Genomic DNA, 13,222 nt, shown 5'->3' with positions numbered 1-13,222 from the left:
TAAATGCACTTCTTGACAAAAATCTCCCACGTGCTGAATACTACATAAAGAAGCAACATGGAAAAGAAACATTGCGGCCTCCACACTTATTTTATAAATATAGTCATGTACTATATAACGATGTTTCGGGTAACGATGAATCATATATACAATGGTAGTCCTATAAGATTATAATTCCATATTTTTTACAGTACCTTCTATGTTTAGACATGTTTAGATACACAAATAATTACCATTGTGTTACAACCGCCTGCAGTATTCAGTACGGTCACTTGCTGTCCAGGTTTTTAGTGTAGGAGCAATAGGCCATACCATACAGTCTGCGTGTATAGTAGGTTTGTGTGAGTATACTCTATTATGTTCACGCAGTGACTAAATCACCCATCAGAGCATTTCTCAGAACGTATCCCTGTCATCCAGCGATGCGTGACTGTATCACGTAACAAAGCAATAGGAATTTGAAAAACGCCTATGCAAAAATTATAACAGTGAGAGAAATCTAACATAACTGGTTCCATCTTGCTTCTAATGTCACAAGCTAACTTCCCTTGTTCATTTCTGGGTAGGCCAGGTCAACTGCGGGAGGATTTTAGTTTACAGTTTAACATTAAAGCAAGGATGACAACAGTCCCTTCCCAAAACTACCCCTCCTTGTTCGGGGACCAAAACCACCTTTGTAAAACTAATGAACGGCCCCAAGGTTAAACTTGTGGGAGGGACCTGCATTCTGCTAAGACCTATACATAGTTGCATGATAACTAGCCATTGCTTCCTAACCTGCTTACTGCTCAGGAGTCATGTAGCTGGTGGTCACAAGATGTGTAACTTCCCTGATTGCCCCTATAGATAACATCACTATTGTAAAACCTAAGACTGGTATGTAAAATATTTTTCAGATTTTGCATTCTGGTGGAACAAGTGACGTCACCGGACCAGTGACCCCCATGCAGGAACTGACTCGGCACACAACGACAGTTTTGATAACTCTGTGATTTCTTTGCTGATGGTGCCAATCAGCCTTTCCCATTCTCTAGCCTCTTGCCCGCCAAACTGTCCTTAAAAATCCCAGCCTCCACACGAGGTCAGGAGTTCGAGACCAGCCTGGCCAATATGGTGAAACCCCATCTCCACTAAAAATACAAAAATTAGCCGGGCGTGGTGGCGCTTGCCTGTAGTCCCAGCTACTCAGGAGGCTGAGGCAGAAGAATCGCTTGAACCCAGGAGGTGGAGGTTGCAGTGAGCTGAGATCGTGCCACTGCACTTCCAGCCTGGACGACAGAGTGAGAGTCTGTCTCAAAAATAATAATAATAATATTTTCCTATTACTAAACCTTTTCCTTGGAGGAGAACAAATCAGGAAAACTACAGACAATACAAGTGTTCTCCTGACAATCCCCAAATTCTTCATCCATTTATGGGAGGGAGAGAGTTTAATACTCTGTACGTAAGAACCCTGAATTCTGAATTGTGAAGCACATTAAAATACCTCTATGAGGATGGCTTTATGCTAGTAAGATAGAATGGACACTGTTACTAGATATTTAGAACAAATATTTTAACCGCCACTGCAACACTCCCACTTTATCTGAGAACATTAGGAAAGGATAATGAATGCTGTATTCGTTTATCATGAATTAATCATGAACCCTTTCAGCTGCATATTTTTAATTAGCTACTGCATCTGTCATTTTTTTCAGAGCCCTTCTAGCTGGATCTAGGGAATGTCAATCTCTCCCGTAGACTAAAATGACCGAAAAAAAAAAAAAAAAGGTACTTAAAGCATTTCCCTGCAAAATGTACAGTTTCCAAAGAAATTAAAACAACAACAACAACAACAAAAAACCCTACTTAGCTGGTGCTAAAGACTTTGAAAGCGAGGTCAGAAATTCATGCCAGCCCGTGTATTATCAATAACTTTAGAAAATAAATTATTCTTGAAAATGCCCAAAAAGTTTGTTTCTGAAACAGAAAAAGGAACACACAATCCTTTTAAAGAACAAATTACAGAAATCACAATGGAAAATGAATCTGTTAAGCTGCTAAGTGTTAGGAATGAATATAAGCTGAGGCTTTAAGCCTCCACGGATGTTGCTTGCAGACGGAGAATCCTCTGTTATGGGGTTTAAATTTAATAGAAAGAAAAATCCTAAAAGGTCATTGTCCTTTTGTTCTCTTTAATTCTTATTCTGACTCATATCCCTCAAAGTAAAAGACCATTGACTATTCTAGGAAGAAAGAGAAGATTAAGTTAAACCCTCTTGTTGCAGTGAGCAGGGTTTGTCGCCCTCAGCACGACATTTCGGATTTGTGAGGAATTGCGGGTGCACCGTGGGATGGTTAGCGGCACGCCTGGCCTCCACCCACTACATGCACCCCACTCCAAAGTTCTGACGACCAAAAATGTCTCCAAACTTTAACAAATTCTCTCTGAAGGGCAAAGTCTACCCTGACACATAACTACTACTATCCGTAACCCCTGAAGCTGCCTTCTGAAAATCATTAAATCACCCTGCAAGCCCGCTTTCAGCTCCAGTCTCCCTGGCTCGCAGGATCATCCAGGTCTTCACCACATTTTTCCCAAAACAGAGGTCATCTTTTACTTTTCATAAGCACCCTATGAAACTGCCGTTCATCTTTTTTTTTTTTTTTTTTTTGAGATGGAGTCTTGCTCTGTAGCCCAGGCTGGAGTGCAGTGGCACAATCTCAGCTCACTGCAACCTCTGCCCCCGGGGTTCAAGCGATTATCCTGCGTCAGCCTCCCAAGTAGCTGGTACTACAGGTGCATGGCACAATGCCGGGCTAATCTTTGTATTTTTAGTAGAAATGGGGTTTTACCATGTTGGCCAGGCTGGTCCCAAACTCCTGACCTCAGGCTATCTGCCCGCCTCGGCCTCCCAAAGTGCCGCGATTACAGGCCTGAGCCACCGGGCCCAGCGTCTTTAAGTCGCTTTTTACAAAGGAGGAAACTAAGGCAGGAAGAGGTGAAACGTTCTCCTGGGAACACACTGCCAGCATGGGGTGGGATGGAATCCCCAGCCCCAGGGTCTCTGACTTTGGGAGTCTCTTCACACTGATTTGAACCAAATATCTCCTCCAAAAGTATCTTCCTGCCCATTTCTTTGAGCCAGCTGCTATGGGGGACCATAAATGCTCTGAATGGCCAAATATTGTGCCCCCTGGTGTTCTGATAGCATAGTGCCATAGTGGTCCAGACATGTCCAAGAACAGGTGTAAAATAACAGGGATTCTTCCCTGCAGGGGCTTTTAAAACTATGTTTCCCTCATCCACCCTAAAGACTTGCACCATGCACACTCACCTCCCATCAGCGAAAAGAGCTTCCTGCAGGCAGGGACCATGCTCTGCCCCTCAGCCCTCACTTCCACCAGGGGGAGGAGCTCTTCCTGCAGGGAGGGACCTGGGTATGCCCTCACCTCCATCAGGGGAAAGAGCTCCTCCTGCAGGGATGAACCTGGGTATGCCCTCAACCTTCAACTCCACCAGGGGAAAAAGCACTTCCTGCAGGGAGAGACCTGGTTATGCCCTCAGACCTCACCTCCACCAGGGGGAAGAGCTCTTCCTGCAGGGAGGGACCCCATTCTGTCCCTCAGGTATTGCTGCAGCTGATCAGCTGAGAACAGGTGTACTGTGAGCCTTCCCACTGTGCCATGTTTCTGTACCTTTGCTGATTCAACTAGAGTAGAGCCACCTCAAGGGTCCAGAGGATGCATTAAATCATTTGTAAGCCCCCACCCCTATATTCCTCTAGACTTGCCACATAATAGGCCACTTGCTTATGCTCATCAGATTATGCACGCTGCCCCCATTGGCCCAGGACAGTCTTTCTCTATAAAAATATATTTGCCCCACAGATGCTCCCCTTTGACCTTTTGATGGAAAGTTCTTTCTGAATGAAAGATAGCTGCAATAGCACCATGTGCATGTCATCCCTGCAATATCAGAATGTCCTCAATACCATTATCAAGATCACTGCATACCACTATTTGACTTAGACAACATGGTCTGGGTGAGTCAATCACTTGAGTTTCAGGGCGAAGATACAAACATATGCACCTCTCATACTTACGCTATGAACAGCTGAAGACGATCTTGCGCCATTGTCCTCAGGAAGATCTTAACTTACTGAGATGACTGTGTGCAGGTTCAGCAACTGAGGGGCTCTTAGTAGAGTCAAACCAAGGGCATCGGGCTCTTCCTGTGAATTCATTCAAAAGATGAATAATCACACGCTGGGTAATCATATATTGACATACTTAAATGACATGAGCTCTTTTATTTATTTATTTATTATTATTTTTTTTTTTTGAGAGAGGGTCTCACTTTATTGCCCAGACAGCAGCATGATCATGGCTCACTGCAGCCTTGACCTCCCAGGCTCAAGTAATCCTCCCACCTCAGCCTCCCAAGTAGCTGGGACTACAGGTGTACCACCACAGCTGGCTAATTTTTGTAATTTTGGTAGAGACAGGTTCCCACTATGTTGTCCAGGCTGGTCTTAAACTCCTGGGCTAAACAGAGCCTCAGCCTGACAAAGTGTTGGGATTATAGGTGTGAGCCACTGTGCCCAGCCTCATAAGCTCTTTCTTTACTGCAGCAGGGGTTCCCAACCCCCAGGCCTCTTAGGAATCACACTGCACAGCAGGAAGTAAACAACAGGTGAGCCAAGCTTCATCTGTATTTACAGCCATTCTCCATCACTCACATTACTGCCTGAGCGCCACCTCCTGTCAGATCAGCCATGGCATTAGATTCTGATAGAAGCACAAAACCTATTGTGAACTGCAAATGCGAGAGATCTAGGTTGCACACTCCTCATGAGAATCTAATGCCTGATGATCTCTGTCTCCCATCACCTCCAGATGGGACCATCTAGTTGCAGGAGAACAAGCTCAGGGCTCCCACTGATTCCACATTATGGTGAGTTGTATAATTACTTCATTATATATTACGATGTAATAATAATAGAAATAAAGTACACAATAAATGTGACACACTTGAATCATCCCAAAACCATCCCCCTCCCTGTCCATGCAAAAACTGTCTTCCACAAAAATGGTCCCTCGTGCCAAAAAGGTTGGGGACTGCTGGTCTAGAGGATTTCTCTCCCCACTTTTCTTCTTCCCACTCTCTGCCTAACTCCTACCCATCCTCACGTCTTGGCTTACACCACTGCCGCAAGGAAGCCCTCCTTCATTACCCTGTATGAAGCAGGCTCCCCCACTGTTGACTATCATAGCACCTCTTTTCCCCCAGATAGCAATTATTACTACTTGTATAATAGATTCATTTATTTCCTGATTTATTCATGTGACAGCTGTCCTTTCCACAGCTCTAAGGATCAAGAAGGCAGAGACCACATCTCATTTGTTCACCACAGCAAACACTCAATAGATATTTTCTGAATAGGGCTGGGTTTGCACAAACAATGGCCCACAAGAAAAATCTGTCCTGACACCTGTTTTCATAGAATGTTTACATGTTTAAATGGTTGAAAAAAGGATATTATTTTGGGATATGTGAAAAGTACATAAGACTCAAATTTCAGTGTCTGTAATACAAAGTGTATCAGAACACAGCTGCCTCCACTCCCTTAATGCTTTTGTGCTACAATATCAGAGTTGAGTAGTTGTGACAGATACTACTTGTTCCTCAAAGCTGGAAATATTTATTTACTATCTAACCCTTTACAGAAACAGTTTTTTGACCTCTGATACAAAGTCCTAGAAATGAATAGAAAATGGGTCTCAAAAGAAAGCCAAGAAGATAGCTTTGAACCTATTGAAGACTTTTCTTTTAACTTGTTGACATTTAGACCAAAAATCTAGTATATGTCTTGAACTATTTATTAATATACAAATCTATTGTTTATGCTTTGAAATATGAAGCATAATCCCACTTGGTAAAAAAAATATTCACAAGAGAATATCACATCAGAGAAAAATTACCATTCCATATAGATTTTTATAAATGTGGATTTTGCTTTATTAAAGTTAGGCTTCTAGCAACAATTTCTGAGGTTCAATCAGAATCTCAGAAATGTTATTTTTTCCCCCCAGAGATGGCATTTGAAACTGTAATCGATCTTCCAGCATGGCTTTTCATGTTAGATTCTTGTTGAAATGGAATAGTGTGCTGTCAACATTGATCCTTAACCTCCCACTGCAGGAATGACAAAACCACTGGGCAGGGTCTCCCCTTCTGCTTATTCACCATGACATCATCAGGCAAGACTAAGATTGCACGGATGTGGGTTTGAACAATTGGGCGTCTCTCCTTGCGAGGTAAGAAAGGTCATTATTTTCCTTTTTTTGTCCCCACCTTTTATTTACAGAAAATAGATTTTAAGGTATCAGCATGGAAGCTCTTTGACCCACACTTGATACTCAGTGCTTACCAACCCCCCAGTGAGAAATGAAGACAAAGAACATATCTGAAGGGATTAAGTCACAATGCTTATCACAGTGGTACTGCCACGAAGAGCCTATACTTACAGAATGAAACAGCACAATGGAAAATCTAAAGGCCCACGTTCCGAGGACATTTTTCAAATTAGTATGAGATGGGTTCTCACCCAGGAGTAATTTTACCCCACCAGGAACAGAAGGTGATATGTAGAAACAGGTTTGGTTGTTGCAATTTGGGGGACAGTAATGGTATCCAGTAGGCAGAGGGCAGGAATTCTGGTAAATATCTTACAATGCACAAGGCAGCCCCCAAGACAAAGAACTATCCAGCCCAGTGCCCGCCCTCAATCAACAAAGCATGGTCTTCTCCCAAGTGTCAACAGTGCCAAGGTTTAGGAATGCTGTGCTAGATCACTCATCCAATGCTCATTAAAGTGGGTGTGGCTACAAGCACAGGCAAATAGGTTTTAGGGGTGAAGGGGAATGGTACCCAGCTGACTCAAACAATCGCACCTAGTAACTATGGTGATTCCTCTGTTACTATCACAAGTTATATGAAAATAAGTCTCTTCTGATAAAATATATAATCCAAACTGTAGTCACAGAGCAAGAAGATTGGTTAAGCCTGTTTTATTATGAGGAACCTACATTCTGATTTGTGTGTTCAAAGATAATAAGTATGCATCTTTATCCCCTTGAGTCTCTGTTTATCTATAATCCTCACAACTGCCATTTGCTTGGCCATTTTTCTCATTTGCGTGCCCCCTCCAAATGAAATTCCAGTTGTACAAGTCTGAAAATGATAATGATCTAAGAATGCCATTGGGGTTTGCCATCCGTTGTCCATAATTCTGAGACACAAAAAGCCCTGAAAACCAAATGATTTTTGTAATGCCCATTTTGTTGTATTGAGCATCAAAACCCAGACTGAACCAACTTGAGGCATCAGTCTTGTCTCAGCCTACCAGCTTCTGCTGTTCATTAGTATTGTGTTACTTTGTTGTGACTTCAGGTTTAATGGCACGGGTTTAATTTTGACTGTGAAAATGTCAAAAAGAGTTAAAGGCATCCTATGTTCAACAGTGAGAAGAAGAAGAGAATGCATTTGTTCTTAGCCATAGCCCAGGCCGTGTAATTATTAAAGAAGACTGACTGTAGTATACAAAGTGGAAAGGTTAGTTGTTGAAATTTGACTGATTGATTTGCCATAGGGTGAACCACATCCCAGTGTGTCTAGGACTGATGAGGTCCAGTTTTCAAACTGGGACAGTCTCAGGCAAGCTAGGATGAGTCATTTATCCTACTTTCTCGTGAAAGCTTCCAGAACATTCCATGTAGAAGTAAATACTGAAAACCACTGTGAATATTCTAGAGATTGATTGAAGGAATTTACAAGGGTAAATGGTAATCCAGGGTGAAAAAGTGTATTTTGAAGAGGAAGACATAGAGTATGGTGCCGAGAATTTGCACAGAGAACGTCCTTTGTGGGTGCTGTGGTAGCAACTTAGATGTCAAGGGAAGACCCAAGTCTTCCTCCCCCAGCTGCTGCTGATAGTTTTGATGGCTGACACACTTAGCAAAGTCTGTCTCTGGAAACTGGCCTCGGTCAAAGAGAACTGCCTTTTCCAAGGGGATGGCATGTCCTTGCCTCAAGGTGGGAAACCTCTGAGGGACCTTCCTGGCTCCAGAGCTCCCTCTGAAATGAGCTGAGGTCTTTGTTGCAACAGCTGTGCTGCTCAACTCCTCCCTTGGCCTCAATTTCCTTTCCTCACTCCCCTGCAAGTGTTGACCCCAAGAATACACTCCCCACAAAAAATCTCCTGAGCACCTCAGAGTCTATTTCCCATGACTTGACCTAAGATGATATCGGATTTTAAAGAAACAGTTTATTCCCGGAAATATTTACAATGCTGATCAAATAGCCTCATCTTGCTGATCAAATAGCCCACCTTGCTACTAAGCTATAATCCTAGAGAAACTCTAATGTATAGGAGCACTCTTGACATAAGTGACTCCATCTTAGGAGAAGATCACATCTTGCTTTTCAGAAGGCGTCTTCCCAATAGGACCAGATGTTCGCCCAATCAATACAGACTGCACCCAATCAGATGAGGTTGTAACCCTTTACTGTCACCCCTCACCAGAGGACTCAGGGGGATATTAGCAGGACTTCACCAGTTCAACATGACCACCTCACTAGACCCCGTCTTGCTAACACTCGTGGTCTCCTCCACGTACCCACTGCTGAACCCTCTGCCCAAATCAAGGCCTCTTCTTTACAAGATGTGGGCTATCATCCAGATCAGCCCAGAACACTCTCCTTGTCCACGTCACTCTCCATGGACTGGTTCATTAACTCCTTTTCCTATCCCCTTTATATGGATGTTAAATGTTACAACACATGTTAACATGTGTTATGGAATGTTTAATCTAGAACATTTATATATTGATTAAGTATACTGCCATGTTTGGTTTGCAATATTGACTGTTGTAAACTGGCTTGAGCCTGTGTGTCCCTGGCTCTGGCTACCAAGTGAATGGGAAGTACTAAGAAGTAATAAGGAGTGCTTAGCACTAAGGAGAATTGGCTCTTGTGGCTTTTATGACTGAATAAACATTTTCACAAGTCCAACCTCATGGAAAGACACAAATATGTGCAGACCTTGTTGTCCGATCTTGTGCCATTCACAACACCTAACAAAAGCCAACAGGAGGGAGGTCTGCAAGCTTGGATTGACAGTCCTTGGTTGTGTTAACACTCAAAGGCAAACACAAAGTAAAGTTGTCAGTGATTGGAAAAAGCCAACATCCACAATGATGGAAATGTTAACTCAATTTACCTATTCATCATCATGCAAATAGGAATTTCCTGAGAAACATTTTTTGAGTAATCTAATAACAAGCATACCAGTAGCAGACAATCGCGGCTAACAGAAAAAGCATAAAATAATATAGTTTCTGAAGTGTCCTCCCTCCTTCAGACTTCATTAAAAATGAAATGTTTTAGGTACTGCTCTTTTCCTCAATATGAAATGTATTTAATATAACCTTATGGCCAAGGAATTTTGTATTCCATCAAGAGAAGATGTGCATTTTAACTTTATGTTTGCCATATACTGATAAGCATGAGAATAATAGTAATAATAATAATGGAATTGTGAACCACAGTGAAAAAAAAGCCATGCAACAGGGGTCAGCTAAGTATGGCCATGGGCCAAATCCAGCTTACCACCTGTATTTCTAAATAAAGATTTATTGAAATACACCATGCCCATTCCTTTATACACCTACTTTTGAAATACAATTGCAGAGCTGACTGTATCCTCCACAAGGCTGAAAATATTTACTATGCAGTCCTATACAGAAAATGTTTGCAACCCCTGACCTAGATGATAGGGTTAGAATGTGTGATCTGTTCATTGTTGGCCTTGAGAATGAGTGGGTAAGACAGTTCATTCAACTAGCAAAAATGCTCTGAGAGAATGCCAGGTTCACATGGCAGACGGCAATGGGAGAAGTCTTTTAAAGGGTCATTTTTCACATTGCCATTTCATCCTTGGAGAAGATGTTCCCTGATCATTCTTGTTCTCTGGCCAACAACACGTGGCCAACTCAGACTCAGTGAGAGACCTATGACAGCCCTGATGCAACCTCTTCTCAAAAAGCCGAAGCAACCAGAGGTCACAGATGTATATTGCAAGTATGTGTAAAGGTATTTAACTTATTCTGAATTGACTCTCTCTTTGATGTTTTACTTAGAAATCGGAAGTGCCCAGGGTACTGATGGTCTGTCATCACACAATTTAATTTACCAGTGCATTACTATAAAAATGCACTATATTATACCACTTGTGGTCTTCCTGCATCCCACTGGGAGGAATAGTCATACATTTTTCTGCAAAAATATTAATGTGTTTGATTATTGAATGTTGCCCTCACCTGCTGAGAGTGTCTTGGGAGGTAAAGTAAAGGCATATATTATCTTCCTAAAATATGCGTAACTGAATTCCAGAAAACACCTGGCTCTCAGGGCTTCAGATGAGATATTTGGGATGTGCATCAATATTCAGCATGTGTCACCCAAGACTGTGGAAATACCCTGAATTTAATCAAAGCGGATGTCAAAGTGTCACTCTATACATGAAGAACACCTGGAATTATCAGACCAAATCCCTCACATCCCTGATTTACAGAAGCCCCTGTCTTGCAGGAGTAAATTTTTAATTGGCAATGCAAAATGATTTTTTAAAAATTCCAGGCAATTATTTCTTCATTTTGCATGGTGGAAACTCAGTCATGCTGCAGGGAGTCTGGGTTTATTTCAAGACCACAATGGAAATTGCTAGAATTTTTGGTAGTTGAGCCTAACTATAAAATGGCATTGATGCCTAAAATAGAACCAGATTTGAATTTATGATGAAGCTAATTCCCTAAATCAGCTAAACATAATAATGTCGACCCAATAAGGGAGAAGAATTTCAACTGCAGAATTTTCTTCTGTTGCTTCCTTGTTGTGCATTGGGGATAGTTTCAAACTGGCCAATGAATTTGATTTGTGTTTTGCAAAGTTACTCAAGCCACTTTTTGGCTTGTTCATGGTGGGAGAATTGCTAGTCTTCCATTTATGCTAAGGGTATTGCCATTTTTTTTAATTTTTTTTTTTATTTGAGATGGAGTTTCACTCTTGTTGCCCAGGCTGGAATGCAGTGGCATGATCTCAGCTCACTGCAACCTCCACCTCCTGGGTTCAAGTGACTCTCCTGCCTCAGCCTCCTGAGTAGCTGGGATTACAGACGCCTGCCACCACACATGGCTAATTTTCGTATTTTTAGTAGAGATGAGGTTTCGCCATGTTGGCCAGGCTGGTCTTGAACTCTTGACCTTAGGTGATCTACCCACCTCAGCCTCCCAGAGTGCTGGGATTAGGCATGAGCCACTATGCCCGGCCGGTATTACAATTTTGAAAGAGCTAATTGGTGATTTGAAATCTCAAAAAGAATGGAAGGCATTCGGAATCATTTGACTATTCTCATTCCTATGCTCTACATAATGGAAATGTCTTCTTTTGCAAGATTACATTGGTGATGCGATTAATATCCACTGTAACAAACTCTGTGTGCGTTAGGAAACAGTAAAAACCTTAGCTGTGGACCAGGCACAGTGAGGCTCAAATTCTAGTTCAGTGAGTCATTACTTGTGTGATCTTGGGCAAGTGATTTTGCCCTTTTGCATCTTAGTTTGGGGGGCATTTACATCTGGTCTCCCTGAATCCACTGTGTAACTCTCCCAATGGAAGCCACATCTTCTTTTTATTTCCATTGTCCACGAGGTTGTGTCCAGCAGCAGACAGAGGGAGGTCTTACTAAACATTTGCTGGATTTATTGCTTAAATTGTACAATGAGTTCTGAAGGTTTCTCCTGGGGAACTATGAATAGTCTTAGGGTTTAAGATTAACACCAAATTGGACATGAAGACCTGTGCAAAAGTACATCTTATAAATATCAACCTGGATGAAAACTGTAAATGTGAAAAAAAATCAAGCAAAATATAAAGCATTTATTTGACTGCTGGCACTCCTTGGCTTATAGATCTATCACCTGAATCTCTGCCTCTGTGGAAATAGGGCATTTGTGCTGCGTGTCTTCACATCATGCCTCCGCGAGTGTCTTCTTTTTTGATAAGGACGCCAATCATATTGGATGGGGCCCACCCTACTCCAGCATGACCTCATCTTAACTTGGCTAATTACATCCACCATAACTCTATTTCCAAAAAAGGTCACATTCTGAGGTCGTGGGAATCACATGATTTTAGGGGGACTATTCAGCTCATTGCAAGCAGAATTGATGGAGGAACTGATATAAGGTCCCTTCTGTAAGGTCCCATCTGTAAGAACTGATGGAGGTCTCCAGATTACCACCCCCCGCAGAGTCTAGAGAGGTAGAAAGGGAAGGCAAGGCTGATTTGGAGCTCACTGTCTTTTGTCATATCTGAGAATTGTTATAAATTTCCTCATTTCTATCATTCCTCAAAGCAGCATCCATAAATCAAACCCAGGGACCTTATACAATCCATGCGCACTTACTGTTGTTCAAAGCACTTTCCTATCCAATATTCCACCAATCGCTCCAATAACAGGTTGTATTTATGAAAAGACACTATAGGCACAAGGACCAGAGTGGTGAAAGGTCAGTGGGAATGCTAGAGTCCATTTCTGCTTGTAGTTAGGTACCCGGCCCCAAAAGCTCTCCAGGAGGCCTTGATGCAAGTTACAGCCACCCCATGATAAGGAGTATCTGCCAGCTGAGGCCAGGGGAACAGAATTCGCTCAAGAAGAAGCCAGCACCCTGCACGTGAGGACACACTATCAGTACTGAGCCCACCCCTACAGCATGCACATGTGCAATAGCTTTACCTCTCTCCTCTTCAGCTAGACCCAACTCTTTCTGGCAACCACTGTGGGATGAATTAGTAAGTGCCTGCTCTATGATTGACAGATAAAGCCAATATCGCGGGATGCTTGGAAAACAGAATGAAGGTATGACAAAAATAATCATCATTGGTTGTTTTGAGGTTTTTTTGTTTGTTTGTTTGAGACAGGGGGACTCACTGTGTTGACCTAGCTGGAGTGCAGTGATGCAATCTCAGCATGCTGCCACCTTTGCCTACCAGGCTCAATCAATCCTCCCATCTTAGCCTCCCAAGTAGCTGGGACTACAGGTGTGTGCCACCGATTTGTATATTTTTTTGTTTGTTTGTTTCATCATATTGCCCAGGCTGGTCTCCAACTCCTGGGCT

At 42.4% G+C, this 13,222-nt stretch overlaps 1 protein-coding gene across 2 annotated transcripts in view; it reads right to left on the bottom strand.

The window, feature by feature from the left end:
• Positions 1 to 13,222, bottom strand: part of STS (steroid sulfatase) — a 216,293-nt gene that overhangs the window by 159,116 nt on the left and 43,955 nt on the right. The window contains exon 2 of one of the 2 annotated variants that reach the window (XM_055106639.3): positions 4,086 to 4,210. In XM_055106639.3, coding sequence (XP_054962614.1) covers positions 4,086 to 4,117 — 32 coding nt within the window. In that variant the 5' untranslated portion in view covers positions 4,118 to 4,210. Of the gene's footprint in view, positions 1 to 4,085; positions 4,215 to 13,222 lie in introns of both variants that reach the window. The other variant, XM_034951335.3, reaches the window with a different exon arrangement.

Source organism: Pan paniscus, chromosome X, assembly GCF_029289425.2.
Source record: "Pan paniscus chromosome X, NHGRI_mPanPan1-v2.0_pri, whole genome shotgun sequence".
NCBI lineage: Eukaryota > Metazoa > Chordata > Mammalia > Primates > Hominidae > Pan > Pan paniscus.
Note: the sequence above shows the minus strand (reverse complement) of the source record. Positions and strands in the feature narration are given on the sequence as shown.